Source organism: Micromys minutus, assembly GCF_963924665.1.
Source record: "Micromys minutus genome assembly, chromosome: 18".
Taxonomy (NCBI): domain Eukaryota; kingdom Metazoa; phylum Chordata; class Mammalia; order Rodentia; family Muridae; genus Micromys; species Micromys minutus.
Genome location: NC_137953.1, coordinates 25921922 through 25946156, shown reverse-complemented (window position 1 = coordinate 25946156; position 24235 = coordinate 25921922). Strand labels below are relative to the sequence as shown.

The window sequence follows — 24235 nt, the reverse complement described above, 5'->3', positions numbered from 1 at the left end:
GCTGAGGCCCAAGTTCTACAACCACAAGCAACTGAATCTGGCCAACACCTTGGGAAATGATCTTGTGCCTGCATGAAAACCCCAGGCTTGGTCTCATTTTGATTGGTTCCTTATAATAACCTGAGCAGAACTCCATGCCCAATCCCTGAATCCACGGAGCTTGTGAGACATCAGAGGTATATTACTTTAAGCCACTAAGTCTGCAGAAACATTTCACACAACACTAGAACACCAAAACCACATAGACTCTGTGCTGAATATTTGCAAAGCCTTAGGCTAGCCACTTCCCGCCAGCTCAGGGTCTATAGCCCAAGGATCCTATGAATTTCCTGCAGATAGTTTTCCCATCAGCCATAGAAAAAGTTGTTTTATCAGCTGCCACCATGTTCCCAAAGTTGGTCATCAAATAGCATTCTAGTTGCTGTACTTTTACTATAATTATCAACATCATTTGTATGACACCGACTCAGGTCTCAGCCTGTAATAGGCCCTACATTATTCTGAACTGCTTTTTCTGGGAATGGCTGCATTCATGCCTCACGCAGGCTGCCTCCTCCCACACGAATTAGCTGCAATTTCTATACCCTGGTGCCTGCAGAGGCCCTTGATTAGAGCCAGAAATGGTGTGGGGCTGGGGCATGCTGTCTTTTTTTTTTTTTTTTTAAGAGCAGTTAAGACAGACTCCAGAAAACGGCAGGAGCAGCAAGTGGGAACTGGCTGTGACTGGTATCTGCAAGAAGGGAACAGACAGACTGATGTATGAATCCATTGTGACAGGAGAGAGGGCTGGTGAGGGGTAGCAGACCCGCCTGGCTGAGGGTAGGTGTTACGAAGTGGCCCGTGAATTCATGTGTCTAATTTGTGATATAGGTTGGAGTGGTTCTTTCTGCAAGTAAAGAGGCTGTGCTTCCGGATGTGAAGAAGATGAACCAAGGGATGTAGGGATAAGAAAAGAATCCTATTGCGGGGCAAGAGGGAGGGGAAGCAGGCTGGGAGAGATGGTGTGAGAAAAGAATATTTCATTCTCCGTCAGCCATGGGCTCTCAGAATGTCTGGCTCCCATGAGTAACCAGTGGAGTCCCTGGGGAAGGCACCACAGAAGGTGAATGGGAAATGTCACTCATTCTCTGACAAGACTTGCCTAACAGTGATGAAGCTATGCCTCTGCAGACAGGCCCTGCTGTCTGCTTGAGATCCCTCAGGAGAGAAGATCTCTATCCCAGAGGAGAAGACGCATATTCAGAACATGAATCTGTGTGTGGTACCACCCACTGGCTCATCTGTGACCACACCTCTGGGGGGCGGGGGGAGTGCATGGGAAGGTGGCAGTGAGTATTGTATATTTGCCTGTGTGCACTCCTCTGGGCTGGACGGAGTATTTGCATATCTATGTGCATAGGTTAGAGATGTAGGTCTGCACTCGGGTCTCTTGCTTTTCCTCAGGGATTCAGGAATTATTTATCTCATCCAGTCTACCCTGACACCCATCCCATCCAACTTCCCAGATGCATATGTTCGTATCTAAGAGTTAGGGAGGCACAGGGCTGGTTGATCGGAGACCTGCTCTGCCAGTAGCCAAAATACCTTTTAACTGGAACATCATTTTTGGAGCCTGAGCCTTATGAGTGACAGTCCGAACTCCTGCCCCATGAGTCTTTGCTTCACTCATATTAATCCACTGCTGGGCTGTGGAATGGGGGAGGGAGGCAGAAAGAACTTAAGCCTAGCCTCTGATAAATGCCTGGTACCTCTGAAGATGCCCTTCCCTCCTCCTCAACTCTAGGTAGCTTCCAGGACATCTCAGGGGATTTCAAGTGCACCAAGGCCACCATCTGCACAGCATGGCTCTTGACAGAGAACTAGCACGATTTTCCTCTTATCTCAGGGTATCTCAAGGTCTGGGGACCAGATCCACCAGGTCTCTGTTCTGGTTGTATAAGCACACCACCTTGGGAGGCTTGCACGCAAGGCATGGGGAGGGCTTCTCACTGTGTTCCAGCTGTACGTTAAAACACCCCAGGGAGCTTTCAAAAAAATGCTCCTACCCAAGCCTTTCCACAGACCAATTATCTAATTATCTGTGGTGGTGAGGTCTGGGCAGGGGTGTGTATTCAAAGCTTGCAAAGAGATTCTGTGGAGAATAGTTAAGAAGGGTCCTTTCTCCAGCAGAGAGTGCCAGGAACCCCGAGCAGCCTTGATTCTACAGCGTGGGAGCCCCGCCAGAGATGCTAGCCCTCCACCCTGAGACACCTGTGTTCTGGAAGGTACTGCTTATGTCTGAGTGGCGCCAGGGCTGGGCTTGTGTCACGGAAGGAACTGCTGTGCAGGAGAGATGAATGCTGGGTAAGGTGGCCTGGCATCTGTCTCCCTCAACCCCTCATCTCAGGAAATTGAATTAAAACCCATATTTTTCAGCTCTTGCCTGCCCAGCTGACTGGCTTGCGGAGAGAGATGAGGTAGTGAACGCCTCAGGGTTAGGAGTAGTGGATAAGGAGATATGCCTCATTCTCCCATTCTGGGAAGAAAATCATCGAGGGGGCTCTGGGACACTCTTCCCAGGGCTTCCCACCCACAGCCTGGCAGTGAGGTGGGGAATGGTAAACTGCCAAGCAAGAAAAGTCAAGGTTAGAATTTGATCTAAACTTGACTGTTTGGAGAGGTGAATGACAGGGAGATAATGAGAAATCTGGCTCTGTTCTTGGGGTGCTTGGTTTGGGGGACCAGAATTCATGCTGTTTTTATTTATGACACTACATTTGTTAGCAGGGCCAGAGACAAATGTGTGCGTCAGGCACAGGACACGGAAGCCCATGCTGTGCCTACAGAATGATGGAGGGTGTAGCTCACAGCACATTCATCTGCTGGGGTCTGGTAAGTCATCTCTGTGCCCCTGTGAGGTGAATCAACTAGGAAAAAGCACCACTGTTGGATAACTTTAGGCATTCCTAGCTCTGTGTGCCCTGGTTTTCCATTCTCTGTCCCTGACAGCTCCTTTTAGGTTGGGTACAAGTAGGACCATAAGTCTGACTGCCCTCCATCTGGGGTCTGCCAGGGAGTCACCTTCAGGCCATAGACTGTGAGGCAAAGGGAAGACAGGTGGGTTTATCTGAGCTTCTCACGTCTTACTGCACAGCTGGCTGCCTGGACAGAGGAAGGCACACATCATGACTGACTTATTCACATACCATGATGTGCACCTGCTAACACAGTACAGAGATCAGGGTTCCGGTTCCCAGACACAGACGTGAAGAACCAGCAGTTTGTAGTAAACCGGGAAGTGGATGCACAGCCTCAAAGTGTCAGGTTTCCAATAGTGGAGTGTTGACTATCAACATTTCTGGAGCGATCTGGCCTACTGTAGGTCAGTGATTCCATAGCCCAAATCTATGCATCCCCTAGTGCCAGTGTCCTACGTTTCATGCTCCACTTCCTATGTGGGGCTCTCACCTACCTCCCCTTGTGTTGCCCCACAGTTTACAAAGTACTTTCACAGGTGACATCTCATTTGATCTGCCCTACATCAGGGATGGAGGCCGAGTAGAGAAGCTGACCCCCAGCTTGGGAAAACAGACTAGAGAGGGATGCTGTGTATTCCAGAGCTGGTCTTGATTGACTGCTGACTGCTGCCCAGCATCAGGATGTCCTCTCTCTAGAAGGGCCTCGGCCACTCTTAGGAGAGAAGACATGTTCTCCACTGCTCTTGCTTTGGAACATGGCCTGAAAGAACACAAGGGAGTAGCTTTTGGTGAGGTGATGAAGTGGGCCCAGTGTTTCCGGGACTGAGGGGGAAATTGTGGACATGCTGTTTGTATATAGGGAACTCCATACATCTTTCTCGAGCACCGGGTTGTTCCCTGTTCTTAGTCTTGCTGTTTTCCTTGTGAATTGGGATGTAAAATGGTCAGGTCTTACCAGTTAGGGTTCTGTATGATTCCCATTCATGGTTCTTCTCCATCTCCTGGTCCTTGTGCCTTCTGATAGACTGCCCTTGCTAACAAAAGGCTCAAGTCCTTTCTCCTTTCCTCTTCTTCCTTGACGATTCCTCAGAAGGACACACAGGGAAGGGAGCCCAGAACTTACCTGAATGTGCAGTGACAGAAGCCAGTTGAGAGCCAGCCGAGTGATGGGGTTGCAGAGAACTCAGGATGCTGTGACTGGGGACAGTTATGACAAACTGGAGGTGGCAGGACGTTGGCTATGTGACATTAACCTGCTGAGTTATGCTCATTAAGGCCCCGCTTATCAAATTGTATCAGAAGGGTGAGCAGACCACATCACCGCCATGTTTGTTTAGCATCAGTGAATATGGGAGCTTCGGGCAAGCTCACTGCTGGCCCATAGACTGCTCCTACTCAGTGTTGTCCTCGTGACCCCAGAAATAGGAACGGTGGCTATAGTGCAGGTGACAAAGTGGAGGCTCAGAAACATCAAGCCACACACCCAAACTCACAGAGCTGGCAGGGTCGTCTCATTTTCTGGCTATAGAAGTGTTCTGTAGGTTGTCACATTTGAGGACATCTAGATAGGTATCTTGCAGACCTCCAGACTGTGAGCAAAGAAGGGCCCAGAGAGGGCCCGGGGACTTGCTTAGGTGGCAGGTTGCCAGAGGAGGATTGGGACACAGAGAGGAGGAGAAGAGAGCATTCTCTCTTGGATGTTTTGCGGTTGGACAGAAAGGTGGTGAGCCCTGAGGAAGGCACAACTCAGCCCGGAAGCTCTGCGACAGAACTGGGAAAGGGGGGCTGTTACCTCCGCCTCCGCGCCCTGGGTCTCTGCTGCAGCTCTGGCTTGTGTCAGTGCGGTGGTCCTCATCTAGCTCCCCATCCCTGCCCCGGGCCTAACCCCGCCCCCGGGAGCTCATTGGCCTGCACCCCATCCCCCGCCTGCAAGGTCCGCCGGGGGAGGCGGTGGTCTGTCGCCTCCCTCGGCCCGGGCCTGGCTGCGCAGCAGAGGCGGCGCCTCTCCGGCAGGACGAGCGGGGCCAAGCGGCACGGGGTGGGCGACAGCAGACGAGGGCGCTTCGCTCTCATTCCCGGCTGCGACTGGCGGCGGCTCCGGAGCAGCGAGGTCTCCGTGTGCAATACGCACACGCCGCGGCGCAGGGACACACAGACTCGGCTGCCCGCGGCCACACGCACCGAGAGACCAGGCTAGGCGCGCGCTCCGCGGCGCACACGCTCCAGCCAGTGCGGCTCTGGGCGCGGATTCCCGGGTTGCACGCCCTCCTGCACCTTCAGTCCCGTTTCCCAGCAGCCGGGACCCGCCCGAGGCCAGCAGGTAAGGACCACCCCCTGGCCTGTCCCTCTGTCCCGCACTCGCCCAGCGCCAGACTCTTCTCCACCGGGGCCCTTGGATCCTTCCTCCAGACCAGAGGTTTTCAGGAGCCGCGTGTTCGGCCGACTCAGAGCCGGCGAGGGCCAGCGCGGGGCAGAGTCCGAGCCCATCCTCTCCCGCCGCGGAAGGCTGCCTACGCTTCTCTCTGTCCTAGCCAAGTGTCGGACCGTGGGTTGGGGGCGCATCCCTGTAGACTACTCAGTGAGTATCGGCCTAGCTGTTCCAGCGTTTTCTGGTGCCAGAAAGAGGCATACAGAGGCACGGATGACACTGCGGCCAGGGGTACTCTAAGAGATCTAATCACCCTGTTTCCAGGGCAGACCAAGGCGCTTACGTGGATTTTGGAAGGAAACGCAGGAGAGTCTCTTGGGGACTTGGTTCTACAGTCTGTGGGTCATTTGAGGGTTGGACAAGCTATGTGCTGGGGAGGTAGGATAGGAATCACTTTAGTCTGTTCCCCAATGGAGATAACCTTTGGCATTGTTTAAAAAAGGATAGTCGTACGTTTCTTTCCCCGCCATGGTGCAGAGGGGTTGAGTGAGAGATGCTTGGGGGTTTGGTGGTCTAACAAGGAAACGCCCTGCAGGGTCTGTGGGGAAAAATCGCCGTGGGAGTGGGATTGCTGAAGTGAGCCCACTTGAGACCCCAGCTGATTGTTTAAAGGCCTAGGCTCTGCAGTAGCTAGCTAGCTGGCTGCTGTCAGCAGGACCTATCATCAGCTAGAGCATGGCAGGTTTGGGGGATCTGATGGACCAGGCATCAGTGCGTGGAACTAGATCTTTGGGAGCAAGCACACAGGAAGGGGGTGGTGATGGCATTTCACTGGCTGCTAGGGAGTGGAGCTTCAGTTCTAGGAGCTCAGAGGCTTCTGGACCATCTTGGCATGAGAATGGATCTTGCTAATTCCTCAGTCCATTTCAGGGCTGGTGTGGCTACTTTTCTTTACTTCAAGCTATGTGTCCCATAATTCTGTCATATCCCAAAGAAAGAGAAACAGGCATCTGTTTGGATTTTTTTTTCAGTGCCAGCTCACATGCATTCCTATAAAGCTATATAGGAATTTAAAGCCCATATAGAGGATGGGACTGCAGTTGGACTGAGGCAGGCCATTCTGAAGGTCAAGCTGGAGGCTAGAGGGTGGCTATGGGTCTGGGGAAAGGATTAGGTACCGTGATTGAGCCTTTTAAAGCCCAAGGATAGCAGGTAGCTCTAGGTTTATTCAGAAGGCCTTGAGATGCATCTGATGTGACTGGCAGGTAAGGATGGAGGAGCTGCCACCCCCCCATTCCCAAGTGCAAACCTAGGACTCCTGCTCCTCACTGACCTTGGAAAGAACAGGCAAAGGCCCCAGTCTGGACACAAGCCAAAATCTGAGCACACAAATTAAAGACAGGACATGCTGGAGCCAGCCTTGAGCCAGGTCTTCTGACCAATCCATCAACAAGTGTGTGTGGTGTGAGCGGGAGTCAGATGTGGTCCCTCCTACTTTCTGCCATCAGTAGTGGGTCATGGGTGGTGGAACCATCTGTGCTGAGATCTCAAGGGTCTGTCTGTCTCTGTGGAGTGAGGGACATGACTGGGGTGAGCCTGGAGGAGGACCTTTTTCTGCAGCCTCAAGACCAAGTCAGGCTCAAGCCCTCACATCCTGTTTTGTGCGCGTTTCAGACTCGTGGGGGGCTGATTGGGGAGGCACTCTGGAGCTCTTGTTTTCTCACGTGGTCAGATCTCTGTCATGCTCCTCCTTTTGGACACTCCTTCCGTCCATTTGTATTGAATGGCGACATGCACTCAGTGGGTATTTATAGATCAGTACGCAGGTGAGAGTCTAAGGAGGACAGTAGCTAGGGCCACAAGGTGGTTTTCTCACTGAGGAGGTGGTCTAGCAGGGATGCATCTCATTGCTCAGGATGCACTGACCAAATTGCAGGACCCAGGGTGACCAGTGTCTTGTCAGAGGCTTGTATAGAACCATGAGTGCCACGCTTACCTGAGGGCCACTCACCTTGGAGCAGACCCTGAAGGAACTGAAGGGACTGAGGATATGTGTGAGCACAGCTGTGAAGCCCCAGGCAGATGTGCTCCCCCCCAAGGTTTAGAGGCCTCAGAAGCTCTGATTAGAAGAAGCTGGGCTTCTATGCCCTAACAGATTGGACCTCATGGTCCAGCTGCCTGGCAACATGGAGACAGGAAAACCCTTAGCTATGATGTGTTTGTACTGAGCTCTGGATGCCGTCAGAAGCACACAATGATAACCACCCCCACACTGACACACAGAGGAGTGACACACAGCTGGGGATGCATGCAGGCTTCTCATGACACCTGCCCGGACGCTCGGATGGAAGAGAGGTAGGCAGCAACAGAAAGACAGTTTCACATAAGATCTGCGAACACTTGGCCACAAAGCTAACCTTAATGAAGGTCCAGGTGTGTGTGTTTGTCTCTGTGTGAGTGTGTGTGTGTGTGTGAGAGTGTGTCTGTGTGTGTGTGTGAGTGTCTGTGTGTGTGTGTGAATGTGTGTGTCTCTCTATCTCTCTGTGTCTCTCTGTGTGTGTCTGTGTGTATGTGTCTGTGTGAGTGTGTTTGTGTGTGTCTCTCTCTGTGTCTCTGTGTGTGTGAGTGTGTGTGTGTGTGTGTGTGTGTGTGTGTGTGTGAGCACACACACTGTGTTGCAGGAGCCTAGAACATGGGATGTAACTCCTTCCCACCCCCGTGAATTTAGTTAATACTTCAGACTCTGTGGGCATTGCACTTGGCTGTAATGACTTTGTCCTGCACTGAGGACATATAAACAGGAAACCAATCTGACTATGCTTTGGCAAACACTGCAGACACCCAACATTTTAATTTCATGCCACCGGTTTTGCGGGCAGTTCAGTTTGTGGAGTTCTCTGGCCATTTGAAAATGTGCTGTTTAGAAACTGTGCTCAATGCTCTGGCTGTTCAAAAACGAGGGACAAAGTGAATCCGACTAGCCGGAAGGATGTGCTAGTTCCTGGGACGGAAGGCTAGAAGTGAGAGAGGCAAAAGGCTGAAGAAAGAACATCACTGGTCTGGGAGCTCAAGATGCCTGAGCCCTAGTTGCTCTTCTTGGTCTTCTGGACTGTTTGCCAGTCCTGGGGTAAGTCTTCACTGTGCTCAGGGGATACCCCCAAACCCGCAGTATAACTGAAGACAGCACAAATGAAATACTTCTGATGTTGTCATAGCATGCTAATTGGTTCCTGAGCCCCTTCTCCTGTTCCTCTTATGAGGGAGAAGACAACCCAGAAATCTCACCTTGGATCTCCCAGTAAACTTGGCAAGATCCAACAACCTAGGCAGGAGAGAGGAACTCCTTGTTCAGGGCTGGGACCAGAGGATATAATAAGTAAGTACACTGGTGGGCTTCCAGGAGGTGGTGTTCCAAGGCTGGAGTGGCCTCTCTTCCCAGCTCTCCTAGGATTCTGAGTAGTCCCTGGCTTTCTCCACCTTCTCCCCGGCAGATGGGCATGCGGCATACTGGCAGAGAGTGCTGGCAGCAACTATGTACCTAGGAATCTCCTCACTGGGAACCTATGGCTCTGGTAGCAAGCTCACCCTCCCCTCTGCCTCTCTCGTGCCCTGCTGTCCTCCTGAGACCTTTCTTTCCTGCCACATCTTCTGGGGACACTTTGCTGTCATAATGACCCATACCTCAGAATTCTGCCCACTCTACAGCAACCTAGTCCTTATCCCACATGGCTCAGTAGTGGCTCTGCCATGAAACTCTCTTCCCTTGGTGGGGGGGGTGTAGCAATATTTTCTCACTCAGTGCCACCTCCTTTCCTGGCATAGTCCTTCAGGGACCCTAGATGCTAGACTGGCTCCAGGCTCCCCTGCCTCCTCCCCACCTCCTGATTTTGCTCTAGAGGTGGCTCTGGTGCAGGGCATGTATGGAACCCAGGCCTGTATGGAGAGGTGAGGGATGGAAGTATGCTGTGCTCAGTCCTCTATAGAAGCTGCATAGGGCAAAGGCATTCAGGGTAGGGAAGGATGTAGAGACACCAGACTTCATCCAAGGGTCTGGAGCAACTGTGGGAGGGGTTGTAAGTGGCCTGTAGCAGAAACCATGCCCCTGCTGAGAGATGGCCTCTGCTGGGTTTGGCACAGTAAGGGTGCTGGAGGGTCTGCAGGTCCCCCCTTTTTCCAACCAGGAAAGTCTCGAGGTCTGTGAGTCACTGGTTCTTTGGGGCTAAATTGGTGATGCAGCCCTGGCTGTCAGTTCCTGCTCAGCTCAGCTCAGCTTCAGGATGCTGACTCTTTCTGAGCAGAGGGATGGGCAGACTTTCTCTGAGCAGAGGGGTGGGCATGCTCTGGGGTTTCCTACATTTCCTCCAGCCCAGTCCACACCCTATTCCTGCCAGGCCCATCTCTAGGCTCTATATCACATAACCTTGGGAAACACTCTGATGTAGTAGAAATATTCTGGTTGTGGTTTTACCACTACGAGGTGGCTTTTCAAGTTCATCTCAGGCGGGACTGAAAGGTTCTGTCCACAGCTGCTCTTCCTGAAGACAGGGCAGATACAGGTAGGCCTACATCCGCACAGGCAAACGGCAGCCAGTAGCTGAGGATCTACACACCTTGACGGTGTCAGAGGTCGCACGGGTGTTGGGCAGGCTCCTTTCTGAGCAGCAGAAGTCAAGGGGGCACATACGGTTTGGAGCCACTTTTTAGTTCTATGGGATGCTTTCTGTTTGGCCTTGGGCAAGTTGCACACAGACTTTCTGTGCCCCTGTCGCCTCTCCTGTAGAATGGGGAGAGTTCCAGGAGCTCCTTCAGAAGTGTCAGTCAAGTAACAGGAGTTGATGGGTATTCAACTTGGAGGAGTGCCCGGCACGTCCTGAGTACTTAGTAAGTAAGTACTTATATTAGGAGAGAAAGTGCAGCTGGCTTGCTGTTCCCAGTGACTGTGATTCAGGGTGGAGGTGACAGCACAGTGGCAGAAGAATCATGAACACCGAGAGGGAGACACCTCCCAGATGCCAGGCTGTGGCACATCCTCGGAGTGCTGCCTGTGGATCAGGCCTGGCTGTCATTCCCACTTTGCAGACAACAGGTAGAGGCTGAGCAGGAAGCTTAAGTACCTTGCCTGGGGTCAAGGCTAAAACCTCCAGGGCAAACCTCCCATTTCAGTTCCACTAAGGGCTTGGAGGCAGAGTGTTCCTGTTCTCGGAGCCACCTGCCTGGCTCAGTTTGAACCCCAGGGAGAGAGCAGGAGCATGCAGTGTAGTCAAGTGAAAGGGACCTGATATCCCTCTTAGGATGACAGACCTGTGGTGGCCTGACAGGGACACCTGTATCTCTAAGGAGTTTTGAGGCAGAGGTAGCCTGGGTAGAGAGGAGCATCAGGCTGGTGTGTCATATCTTGGAAAGCTACACTTGGAACACTGTGCCTGTGCCCCACAGAACACTGTGGAAAGCAAACACCAGATGCTACTGGGTAAGAGTGGGGACAGGAGAGAAAGAAACACTTAGAAGAGCAGAGAGTAGACCTCTGTGAGGTCTCCAGAGACAGGAAGAGAAGCCAGAGGCTGATACCTCTGAGGTAGAGACTGGGTGGGGCAGCAGTGGTACCCAGGACCTGAGGGCTCTGTGCTTGCCTCACCTGAGATACTCACCTGCGCGCACTCACGGCTCCTGTGTCAGCCCCAGGTATTATGCTGTGTCTAGGAGGCTGTACACAGAACAGAGGGTCCCTGTACATATCTGTGGAGGCAGGGGGTGATGTGTCTGAGCTAGTGTCCTCATAGGAGCATTTACTGTATGTGGTTCTGAGCCTCCATGAAGGGACACATGAGAGGGGAGGGAGCAGCCATCACAGATGATCATATTGATGCTTTCAAATGAAAGTCCTGGGGACATGTTTTTAGTGTTTGTGAACATGACGTGTCTTTATGCTCCTTTGCTTCAAAGAGAGAAGTCTGGGGAGGGAAGGGGGAGGTACGGGGAGAGAGAAGGGGAGGGGCGAACTGGCTACCACCCCCACTCCAGCCAGGCTCTCCACCGTCATGTTCCCTCCACCATGTCCCTGTGTACATCCCAAGGTTCTCACAAAGGTCTGCAGACCCACCGTAACCCACATGGTGTCAGCTGCAGGGCCAGCCTAGCAGGTGGCTCCAGGCCGCGCTAGATGGAGAGGGTCTGGGATGCAGAGGAAGAAGACGGTGTATCTGGGAACAGTCTGGTCCTGGAGGGCTTCCCCAGAGGACCACAGGTCTGTTTTGGAGTCTTCTGCTTGAGATTAGTCAAGGTGAAAGAGAGTAAGCCTTGAGCTCACAGGATATCCTGTTCTTACTGGTTTTTTCCTCCTAGACTAGCTGTGAAAGATGACGTTTTATCTTTCATCAAATTTCATTACAGATGGTTGTGAGCCACCATGTGGTTGCTGGGAATTGAACTTAGGACCTCTGGAAGAGCGGTCGGTGCTCTTAACCACCTTTTTTTATTCCAAGGCTTCTCCCAGTCCACCCAGCCCTACCTGCCCTTTTTCCCGGTACTTATCAGCTCTCCGAGATCTTCCCATCTCTGAGCGAGTGAGCTGTAGACTGAAAGGGGGAAAGCTTCTCTCTTCTCTTCCTGTCACTGGTTTTCTTCCTTATTTTGGATATCTGTTCCCGATTGAGCCAAAGAGGGTTGAAAGGGGTTTTAAGACCAAGCACTTTGAGCACAGAGATATGGATGACAAAACAGGGACCCACACGGTATATGGGGTAGAGAGGACAGGCTTGTTTCAGTTCCTCGTGGCCTCCATAGTGAAGCATTTTGTGTGTGTGTGTGTGTGTGTGTGTGTGTGTGTGTGTGTGTTTTAGCTGTACTCTGATAGGACCACTGACTAATCCTTCTCACAGCAATGGAGTAACAACTGCCATCACTCTGAAGGACCGACAGCACTCTGCCTAGCAGGAGCAGAGTATGTTATTACTGCAGTGAGTAGTCTTATATATGCTGCTGTCTGTCCAAGGGCAAACCTCTCCCAGCGCAGAGCTCCTGAGTGGCCAGGCATTTGTGTACGGTCAATTTTAGAAGCAGAGCATGAGTTCAGGCCGAGTGTGAGCTTTGGTTTCTTCAGTGTCCTCGAATTATTTGTAGCTTCTCTGATCCCTTCTGGGATCCTGGTCCTCATATACCTGTCCTTGAGATCCAGCAGCACTATGATGCGACCACACCCTTTAGAAGTCAAAGTGGGGGTGAGACAGGGTGAAAGGAGAATGTGCTGGTTCCGACTGTGCACTGCGAGCCAAGAGGCCCTTTCAGAATGAACAGATGGTATAGTAGCTTGCTTCGCCTTACCGGAACTGCGTGGCGTTAGCTAGGTCACACAGGCTAGAGAGGTGTCTTGCTGTCACAGTCCGCTCAGGGATGCTGGCTTTTATCCTGTTGTCATTCTCCACTGTTATTCAGCCTGCCATGGAAGACGTGGGCCCTGTACTTAAAAGGAGCTGAGTGCATGTGTGCCCTGCATAAGAGGTTCACACTTATGCCTGCGAACAAGGGAGCCTGGTAAATGTCACTGCTAGGTGGGCATGCATATGCCAGCCAAAACGCCGCTTCTGTGTGGAAGCAGAGAATGTCGAGACGTGGAGACAGCTGGTCTAGGCAGAGGAGGTAGCTGCTCTGGAGTGCTCTGGTACCCCAGTACCCTGGTGGCTGAGCTGGCATGAGCACACTTCGGCACCCCACTGTGAGCACAGTGCAGATGGTGCTCAACTCCTGTTGCTGGGATGCAAGAGTGAAGGAGCGCAGGTCCCAAGGGTTAATCAGGGCTGCAAGCCTGGCCTGGGGACCCGCTGCAGGTGACATGGTGTGTTGTCTTTCCTTCCCTTCAGCGAGTGGACAGTGGCAGACAGCGACTGATTCTCCAAGGCTGGGAGCAATAGCCAGAGATAGTATCCGGGAAGACCATGGCTGGAATCCCGCAGCTCGCCCTGACTGTTCTTCTTCTGCTGCCTGAGGTAAGAGTCCAGGGTCTTCCTCTACAACTGAACTGAGCCTCAACCTGGAGAGCCAGTGACTTCTGTGTACTCTCAGCCAAGCCGTCCCAAGGCTGGCATTTCTGCCAAGAGCCCTTCCCCACCCCTGGACTCTCTGCGTACACACCCCACCCCACCTGACCCCATGCTTCTGTGGTGTGGATTAGATAAATGACGTTCCTCTGGACTGGTGCTGATTGGACTGAGAGTTGTTACAGAATTTTTAAATCTGTTAAGACGGTGACGTGTACTATGATGCTCAGTGGTACTAGGTATCTGGCTAACTCAGCTGTTCTCCCGGTCCCCAGCTGGGGCCACAGAATGGTCTTCTGATCCCTATGCCATAAGGCCCTCTGACACCTAAACTCAGAATCCTGTCCTCTGTCCAAAGCTCTCTTGAGCAAGGGTGAAGATCAGGAGAGAAAGGAAGAGGGTTCCACTGGGTTCCATTTGGGAGGACTAGGCAGTCCTTAGAGCCTGAGGTGTACAACCTACTCCTGGTTGTAACCCCTTGCGTGTCAAAACATGTACATCTCTCTCTCTCTCTCTCTCTCGGTGAGCAGGTGTGATTGGATCTGTCTTGGAACGTGGCCCTTGACAGCTCAGATTCCTTGCCAACAGAATCATTTCTGACCCAGGGTTTGATGGAAATGAACTTAGACATCTATCATGACAGCAGGGTGTGACTGTGAAGTCCCTGGTCCCACTGAGGGACCTGAGCTGAGCTTTGTACCTCTCTCTCCTCCTCTGAAACAGAGTGGAGAGGAGACCTCTGAATCCTACCGTTACCCTTTTGTTGGCCATGGTAGGGCATTTGCTCTCATAGCTCTCAGTTTACCAGCCCTCACCTCCCCATAAAGTGCAGCAGGAGTCAGAACATCACACTCAAACCCTGTTACCATGCTTACCAAGTCACGTGAGTGACCTGGACCAAGTGAAATAACATCCAGACTTGGTTACACATTTGCAACAGTAAAGGATGTAAACAAAAATAGTTTCTCCTTCCTGGGTGTTTATGAGCATCTAGCTTGCATGCACACACATGCCCAGCCACTAGAGGGCAGCACATGCGATGGTTAATGTCAGTTTAGCATGGAGACTGAGGCTTAGGGGCCTGTGGGGACTCACACATTGAGATGGGGTCTGAGAATAGCTCTCTGGGGATGGCATCTGTAACACAGCAGATATTGGTCTGTCACCCTCCTGTCACATCTGTCCCTAACACTGTTCTCCCGAGTTGAAGCCGAGGGGCTGTCCGTGGGCTCCTTGCCTTCTCATGGTTTGTTCCTAATATCCTATAGGCTATTGCTATGCATTCTGACTGCATCTTCAAGAAGGAGCAAGCCATGTGCCTGGAGAGGATCCAGAGGGCCAATGACCTGATGGGCCTAAACGAGTCTTCTCCAGGTGAGTGAAACAGCAGACAGCCTTGTGTCCTCAGCACACACAGGGTGGACGTGTGTGAAATTCTTCAGAAATCCCTCCGAGACCACAGTGTTCCATATTTGCCATTCGTGGTGACATTAGGTGGCTCTCCTTGTGTCAGTCTGAGCTGGGATGTTCTGGGGGGCTTACAGTGGCCACTGTTTTCTCCTGGGTCCGGTCTGGATAACAGCTGTCATCCAGCTTGTTTATGGACCACCTGGGACCAGCAGCAGCAGGAACGCAGCTGTTATGGTGGCTGGGCTATAGAATATCTAGATGGCTGTGGGGTCATTTCCTACCTTCTGCGTCCAGCAGAAGCTGGGGTGGAAAGCAGCCATCAGTCCCAGGGCTTTGCCTAATGTGGGGCTCATATGGGGGTTGCTATATCAGATGCTAGATGTGTGGTCATATACGTCTTTAGTCTGCTCCCCCAAAAGATTCTGAGGGGTTCAAAAAGTGCCTCCTAACAAACTCATGTCCCGAAGGAAAGGCACAGCTACTGGTAAGATCTAGGGCTTTTCTTCCAACTTTCTCCCAGGAGCAGAGGAGGTTCGGTGGGCATCTTGGAGAGGCCATGCTTTTCTCTTGCTCTAGCCTGCAGAACAGGCTGGATCTACCTGGTGGTGGGGCTTCACTACAGCCTGAGTGGTACACCTTTCCCTCTGGGCTTACCCTTTGAGAACCACCTGAAGACTTTATTAATCTGTACCCCAGTTAAACTGAATTCCTGCTGGACCAGATACACAGCAGCAGCTTCTTCACAAAAAAGTGGGGTGGGGTGGGGTGTGGGTAGTGTGGGGGGGGGTGGGAGGTGCTCCCAACATGGCTTTGCTGCCAGACCAGAAAGTGAACTTTAGCTCATATCAACCAGAGAGACTGAGGAACAGGAGCAGATGGGTACATGGTGGGAGGAAACCCCAAAAACTGTGTGAAGAATCTATGATCTAAGTGTCTTGTTTGTGTGGGTGGGAAAGTAGGTCCTGAAGGCAATAGGTATCCAGTGCCTGACTACTATGTGGGAAGACTTCATGAGGCCTGTCTTCATACCTAGAGTCATTGGTCTCAAATGGTGGCTCTCAGAGGGGCAGGGGAGAGAGATGAGGACTAACCCTGTGAGGCTGTGTACAGTTTCATTACACTCCTCAGTTGAATGCTGGGCCAAAGAGATTTTCTTGTCTGAAGGCTGAAGCTAAAGATGACAGACCTGAGTATCACCCTAACGGAAGGATAGGCAGGTGGTGGTGAGAGGGGCTCCCCTGGTAGCTTCAGAGAAGAAGAGGTGGGGAGAAGCAGTTAGGGATTGAACAACCTGGAATACCCAGAGGACCTTTGAGGAGAACATCAACCAAACCACAGTTCAGATTAAGTCAGAATCTCGGCTTGACACAGTTACCCAACATTCAACAGCTCCCAGTAGGTTCTGGTGAGCAGCCAGAGCTATGAAAAACCAAACTCAAGCCTCTGAAAAGGTGATGGACCTCAGGGTCACTACATCTTCGAGGCTTGCTCCTGGTGTGGAAAGCTCCGGGCTTTCCACCTTCTGCTACCTCAGAGGTGGAAACCATTTGGAACTGCCCAGAAAGGCTTTCTGAAAGAGAAGGGAGAGTTAAGAACCAGCTCTGGCTTCAGAGAGCTGGGGAGATGAGGGAGGGTGTGAGCGTAAGCCTGGACAGAGGCAGCATGATCAATACGCGTGAGAACTGTGGGCTGGCGCTTACAGAGCAGGCCATAGCAGAGCAGACATGTGTACTCAGTATTCCTGCATATACTCAGCTTGTCAGCCCAAGTGGGCAGCGGTGTTTCCTTCCACATGAACATGAGGTTGCCCACTCAGAGAGTCCCTTCCTTGCTTCTTTGCCTGTCGTCTAGGAAGAAGCCCACGCCAGAGTGGTAGAGCCTGTGTATACTTTGGGATAGGTCCAGAAGTACCAGCTCCCCCCAGTCCACTCCAGTGCCGCAGCTGGAGCGTGCGAAGTCTTTCTGCTAACAGATTTCTTGCTTGCTGGACACAAAAGCAGGAGAGAAGTTCGTGGAAGAGAAGAAGGTCTTAGATTCTGTGTTCAAGAGGGGCCCACACTGCTCAGAGCAGAGCCCTGTCAAGGCAGAGGGTGTTTGCCTAAGTGCTGCTGTGGCAGAGGAAGGCCCTACTAAGGAAGGGCGAGGGCAGAGGAATGGAGCCCCCTGGGGAAGGCCGTGCTGACGGGAGCATTCCTCAAGTCTGTGTCTGAAAGTCCTGTGGTGTGATCTGCACAGGCGGGCATCTGGACAGGCAGACGCTGGGCACCTTGCCAGGGTTCAGGGTCTAGGACAGCTACACCCTGTTGTCAGCACCCAAGGCTTCTGAACCTCATATGAGCCTCATGCCTGATTCTAGGGGTGTCTTCGAATTGAACAATCTTGTGTCTCTAAAGCGGGGATCATCTCACTGTACTGTGCAGTGATGTTGTAGTCCCTAGGAAACATGTGAAGGTGTCCTTCACCACACACAGCCCGGGTCAGCAGCATCTGAATTCAGGTGGACATGGCTAAGATCTCATTACATTTGGAAGCGACACGGGATTAAGAGCTGTGCTGTGTGGTTAGCCTTGGTCGGGGAGAGAAGGGAATCCGCCAACTTTACTCTCCTCCTGCCTCTCCAACTATGTTGTCCCTGAGCAGTTACCAGCCCAGACACCACCAGAAAGCAGTGACAACTCCGAGACACATTTGAAAATGAAGAAGAAAGCCTGCCAGTTTGCTTCAGCGCCTGGGACTGTGAACGCATACACATGCACACACACCCACTTCTCAGTGTCAGGGCCAGCTGGGAACGGCATGTCTGGGCAGGCTTTGAAATCACCACACAGTGCAGGAACACAGACCTCGGTGCTCTGGTCAGCACTCTGTGCAGTCGAGAGAACGTAAACAGGAGACATGAGCGTATGTAACATGGCACAATGCTTTCCACTGTGAACTCAGTACAATTCAACAGATTGCTGAACCAAGAGGTTAGTCAGTCACTTTGCACCACATGTAACATGTGCTTTTCCACATGACTGCCGATGACGTGGTGTTCCCACCAGCATCCCCACAAACACACGCGTGTCTTGAGCATGGTGACAGCATGCAGATGGCAGGGAGTTCTCAGCTCTGGTATAGGTTAGGGGACAGCCATGGCACTATGGGTATGCGGAAGGAAAAGCCTGGTTTGTTGGAAGCAAGGACCATGCGTGACACTGGGTGGTGGTACCCGTACTCTCATCTTCCTGTTCTTCAGGGTGGGAAATATCACTCCATCATCTTGGGCATGTGTTGCAGGGGTTTCTCGAGAGGATGATCAGGGATTCCTGTATATCCCACTATTTCACTTCTCATTCCAAATCCCTGGATCCTGCATGGAACCTGAGCCAACTCTGAGCCTGGCTCTGCCACATGACGTACGTGGTGGCTAGAGCCAGAGGTGCTGTCACTGGCAAGTCACATGGAGAGTCTCAGCCAGCTCTGGGTAGGTGCCCAGAACTCCTGGTTGGAGTGTTCCCTTTCTGCTGCACTGCCAGTGCCCTTGGAGGAGGAAGAGGAGAAAGAGTTCGGGCTGGTCTATGCACAACAGGCCATGTAGGCCCATTCTTTGATCCCTCCATCCGGATCAGGGCTTGGTTGTCTAGTTGGTAGCCAGGAGCACCTTCTCTTTTTGCAGGGCCTTGGGCTGGGAGCACGGGAATCTACCTGTGTCCAGGAAGAGCTGGTCTGGCTAGTCTTCAGTATATGCCACGTGCTGAAATTGGTGACCAAGGCCTGCAATATTGTGTCAGGTCAGGGGAGAGGTCTTCATGTTGCCTTTTTAGACTTGTCCTGGATAATGTTCAGGTGCCTTGACTAGCTCCCCACCCCCACTGGCCTTGTAGCTGCTCCAACACTGACCAGGCCCAACCACAAGAGACCCTTGCTCTGAGAAACTTATCCTAAGTAGGGTTCATAGGAATCTGACTGAGAGGTTTCTCCAGACTCATGTTTTCAGAAGCTGGTCCTGTTAAAACTCAAGCATGTATCAGATTCCCCCGATGGTTTGTTAAGCACAGACTTTTGGGTGGTTCCAGGGTATCTCGTACCAGGGTCTGAGTGGGGGCTGAGCATCGAAATCTGGGAGGCTACCAGGTGTGTTTCTGGCTTCTAGTAACACTTGGAGACCTGCTGCCTTCCGCTCTGCTTCCCGCGAATCATAAGAGGGGAAGGGCTGCTCATTCGATGAACCAAGAAACCTTGACTGTCAAGTGAATTTCAGGAAATTGAGTTTTTCACTTTCAAACTGTGTGCTCAAATGAAGGCTTTTCTTTAAGGAAGCCTAAATATCTCTGAATGGGTCCTGAAAGGAAGGGAGGTTCGTGGCTTTGTCTGTCACTCTGGTGTCTCTGGGCTCCTGAGTTTTGAACTCTATGTGGAACTGGACAGAATCATCACCATGACAACCTCTGATTAGCTCTTCATTCTGTTCCCTTCAAAGACTAATGGCTCACGCATTCTCTCTCAGCACTATGCCTGAGTAGATTCTGTCCCCAACCCCAACCCTCCCCCACCCACTGTCACAGGAGTTATTGCTGCTTGGCATCGAGCGTCAGAGGAAATGTGGACACAGTCCTCAAAGTGTGCAATAGCACTCTCTGGTCCATGGCGCTCTCATTCCTCAGTGGGGTTTGTGTGGGTTGAGCTGGGAAGGTTAAGGGTTAAAGGTGGGGCTGTTGCAGAACTGGGGTGTAGGGAGGAAGGGTTTGGGTCAGGGAGGCATCAAGTGAAGCTAGCTTTAAAGAAACAAGGCCGCTTTAGAGGAGGACAGGGAGGGGGGGCCTTGAGTGTCTTCTCTCTGGAACCTGTGTCCCTGATGCTGTGTCACTGTCTTGTCCTGTTTTTTCTCTGCAGCCTTTTTTGCCAGCTCCATTTTCCAAACTTGGCATTTTTGTGTGTTCTTCTCACTCTCTCTCACTGGATAATCAATCATCTACCTGCCCTGGCAATCTCACGCATTCTTGTCTGGTTTACTTTTGGCTCTTACTACTATCTCAGATCCATCATGTGTGAGACCAAGCATGATTTCCAACTTGGCTAAACTCTCTTACCATTTGACTCCTAATTAGTTCCTTTATTATGATCGTCTGTCCATCCATCTATCTGCCCTTCTACTTACCTACCTACTGCCTACATATTCATTTACCTGTCTATACATTCAAACATCCATCCATTCATTCATTTATCTATCCATCTATTCATCTGTCTATCCATCCATCCATCCTCCATCCATCCATCCATCCATCCATCCATCTATCCATCTATCCATCCTCCATCCATCCTCCATCCATCCATCCATCCATCCATCCATTTATCCATCCATCTATCCATCCGTCTATCCATCCATCCGTTCGTCCATCCTCCATTCATCCATCCATTCATTCATCCATCCATCCATCCATCCATCCATCCATCCATCCGTTTATCCATCCATCTATCCATCCGTCTATCCATCCATCCGTTCATCCATCCTCCATTCATCCATCCATTCATTCATCCATCCATCCATCCATCCATCCTCCATCCATCCATCCATCCATCCATCTATCCATCCATCCATCCTCCATCCATCCTCCATCCATCCATTCATCCATCCATCCATCCATCCGTTTATCCATCCATCTATCCATCCATCTATCCATCATCCATTTGTCCATCCTCCATTCATCCATCCATTCATTCATCCATCCATCCATCCATCCATTCGTCCATCCATCCATCTATCCATCCATCCATCCATTCTCCATCCATCCATTCATTCATCCATCCATCCGTCTATCCATCTGTCTATCCATCCATCCATCCATCCATCCATCCATCCATCCATCCATCCATCCACCATTTATCCATCCATCTTCCTACCCATTTATGTCATCATCAATTTGTACGCATGCCCAAGTCAGAAGCTAGAATGGCATCCATCACTTTCTTAACACATTTGTATATAAGTCAGCGAAGCACAGGATATGCTGCAGTTATAAGTCAACTTTCAAATCCAGAGATTAGCTCATTGACATTTGTTTTTGCTTATACAAGTCATAGGTTGGTGTAACTAGCTGTACTGAGGAGATGGAATTTAGCTTCGCTGGACATTAAGAGACCAGGTTCCTTGTTGGAACACTGATACCCTTTGTATGTAGTCTCAAGGGTACTACTGAGAAGGGAGAGATAGAAAGGTAGAGGAGGCCCTGACGGTACCATCGGAGACTAGCTCATCTCTTTGATCTCCTTTTCAAGGGTTTAGAGTTCAGGGTAGTAGTTACATGAATGACACGTGTGAACACCAACCATCTGTGGCACACTTCAGCCTTGTCCTTCATCAAGCCCCATTGTTCCTGTCTCCTAAACTGTCTTACACAACCCTATCTGTCTTTGCTGCCATTGCTGAATCAAACCCTATCATCCTCCCCAGTATGCTACCAAATCCTGGCATGCCTTCTGTCCTGATCTTACTTATCTCTTTGAACCATGTACCTCGATCACCTAGATACTCTGTCTGTCTGGATCTCTACCCTCTATGGCAGACAGAGAAAGGTCCTCTGCCACCACTAGAGAGAAGTGTTAACTCTCAACCCTCTAAACCTGCAAGTATGTCAGCTTCCCTGACAGTTGGTCTTAGTGTGAGTTCTGGTGATAGGCGGCATGTCTTAGGTTGCTTGGATGAATGCCATATGAAAGTCATGAGAGTCCTTAAAAGTGGGAGAAGGTAAGAGATGTGAGGTGGCTTAGGATGTCAGGCTGATAATTTGAAACTGGAGGAAGCGACCATAAGCCAAAGAACACTGGTAAGCACTTGAATTTGGGATTGTTGAAGAAAGGCTCCTTCCCTTGAACCTGCAGCTGTCTTAATGATGGCCAGTTTTAACAAGGTGAGACTTAGTTTAGGCCGTTGACCTCCAGCATGGTATAACAGTAACTTGTGCTACCCAAAGACACCGAGTTGCTTTATAACCTCCCCAGCCCCAGTAGAAAATGAGCCTGCCCCTCACCCTGCATAGAATTCCTAACCACTGAAAGCTCCGTGAGGCCCAGACTGGCTGCTTTTGCTTCACTCTACCCTGCAGGACTCATACGTCTTCACTGAATCTCTTGAATTAATGAGAAAATGAGAAGGCAAAGTAGAAAAGGAGAGAGAAAGGAGAGGAGGAGAGAGGAAAGCTTAGGAGCAAAGGCACTGTGCAGGCTTCTGTTGCTGCTATAATTCACTGCGCTGAGCCGTGGAAACTGCATGCATTCTCTGGGTGTGGTAGGAACATACACTTCTGAACCTTTCCTCCAACTTGTCCTCTTGTAGATTCACAAACATCTAAGACAGGAAAGGCACTGGGAAAACTCTTATTAAGGACCTGCATCATTTACCTTGCCTCTACCTCAGATCCGAAGCTCTGGATCCTGCCTGCTGCCACTCCCTGCCCGCCAGCCTCCACATTTATGCCCTCTCACCTCAGCACCGTCAGCTGGAATAGCATCTGGTTGTGCCAGGGCCTAATGTTCCACATTACGGGAACATCTGCTGGCCAGGACTTCTGGGGTACGGGCCAGACATGGTCACACTCCATGGGTATGTCACAGTCAGCTCAGGCCATAGCAGCCAAAGATGTACTGTTGGGTCCCTTTCAAGGACATGATGTCACAGCCAACTCTGCTGTGCTGGCGAGACATCCTGGGTAGACAGGAATCATAGATAGCTGCTTGTGAACACAGGTGGTTTTTCTTATCTGGTCCTCCGAGTCCCTGTCCACTTGGACTCAGCATACAGAGCGCTAGCATTTTTCCTAACTCAGAGAGGGTGCCATGGTGTGAGCAGGATGCCACGGGCCAGTGTCAAGAGTGTGAGTGCCAAAGTGGCGAGAGCTAAATTCCGAGAGACCTAGAAGCTGGCGATGTCTTCTGCTGCCAGAAGTCATGACTTTGACAGCAGGAAGAACCATGTTGACATGAAGCCTACCCCAGGCCACTCTGCATGCTCTGGTTTCCTCTGAGCTGCTCCGTAGCTGGCCATTGAGCTTCTATCTCCCCAGAGGGGTCACCCCTCCCCCAAGGAGCATCTAGTTGAAATCATGAAATTCAGGTCAGTGACAACTCCAACATATATGGAGTGTGGTGCTGTTCATTGAAGTGTCTCTGTAGGGACTCATTAGTCCCCCTAGCAGTACTGGGAGGCCTTAAGTGGGTATTCACTCACTTCCCTATGGAACACAGGTTGTTTTGTCTGTACACTCCCTGTTTATAGGTCAAGTCACTTTTCTGAAGCTGTCTGCTGCTCTCTGACCTCCTGTGTTTCTGCGTCCCTCTCCAACCCATTGTATCTTTGTCATATGCTCTCCACTGCATCACGACATGTGCTTCCTTTGTTAAACTCCAAGTGCGGTGTCCTGGGGCTCCCTCCCCCTTGCTCTTTTTCTTCACATCCTTTCCTTGGGAGACATGACTCATGGACTGGAGAGATGGCTCATCCATTAAAGGCTAGACTCACAACCAAAAGACATGTTGTCTCACCGATCACATGCTCAAGGGGAAGTGCCTGGCAAGGCAAGGCTGGAATGGGGACAACAGGTGTCATACTTAGGAACTGGGGTGTGAAGTACACAGATTTTCAAGGTTGACGATACGGAGTCACCAAGCTAGATATGTATTTGGAAAGGATTTTGCTCCTAGCTGAGGGAGATCTAGGAAGAGGCTGTATCTGTGATGTCAGTGAAGGCTGCTAGGTCCCATTGATGTGTGGAGGGAACCAAGCAAGACTTGATGCTTCCCATGATGCAAATGGAGTAAGTGGCTCTCAGGTATCTAGGTGGGCTGAAACAAATGTGGGTTTGGTAGTAGGGTCTGTGTGGATTCTAGGACTCCTGCGTTTGACTTAACTTTGGCCCCTCAGAGTGGGAGCATGCAGCAAAGAATTGACCCTGGGGTCAACCCAGAGAATGTCAGCCGGGTGGGGGGCAGGCAAAGGCTAGAAGTGTCGACATGTAATTCTGTTAAGTCCCTGAGCAGGGTGAGCTCATCTAAGATGAGTGGACAGGTAGCCCAAGACAGGATGCCTTCCAGAATCTGTAGGCAGTCAGGTGGGCAGAGTCCAGCTTGGCTGGAGTTGAAATTGTTCTTCAGATTTGGCAGCAAAGAGGTTGTAGTTGACCTTGAGGGGTGTTGCTGCAGTGTAGAGGAGGCAGAGGGATGGTGGCCAGAGGAGAGCAAAGAGACGGAAGGCAGACAGTTCCCAGGAGCCACCAAACCTAATCAGAACTAGTCAAGCCTGCTACCCTCCTTCCTCACTGCTCAGCCCCAGGAAGACTTGGTGATCCCCGAGTACCTCACTGTGAACCTGTCCCTTCCCCTCTTCCAGCTGATTCCCACACCAACGCTTTGACCTTGGACTCCTCAAGGACTCTGCCTCCATCACCTCCTTCTGTCCCAAGTCTTTCCTCGGTCACTTCCAAGCCTCTCTC

At 51.3% G+C, this 24235-nt stretch overlaps 1 protein-coding gene across 1 annotated transcript in view; it reads left to right on the top strand.

The window, feature by feature from the left end:
• The first annotated feature begins 5099 nt into the window (after nt 1–5099).
• ADCYAP1R1 (ADCYAP receptor type I) overlaps nt 5100–24235 on the top strand; it is a 44286-nt gene continuing 25150 nt past the window's right edge. The window contains exons 1-3 of the mRNA XM_080931931.1: nt 5100–5277; nt 13182–13307; nt 14627–14732. Coding sequence (XP_080788057.1) covers nt 13257–13307; nt 14627–14732 — 157 coding nt within the window. The 5' untranslated portion in view covers nt 5100–5277; nt 13182–13256. The remainder of the gene's footprint in view (nt 5278–13181; nt 13308–14626; nt 14733–24235) is intronic.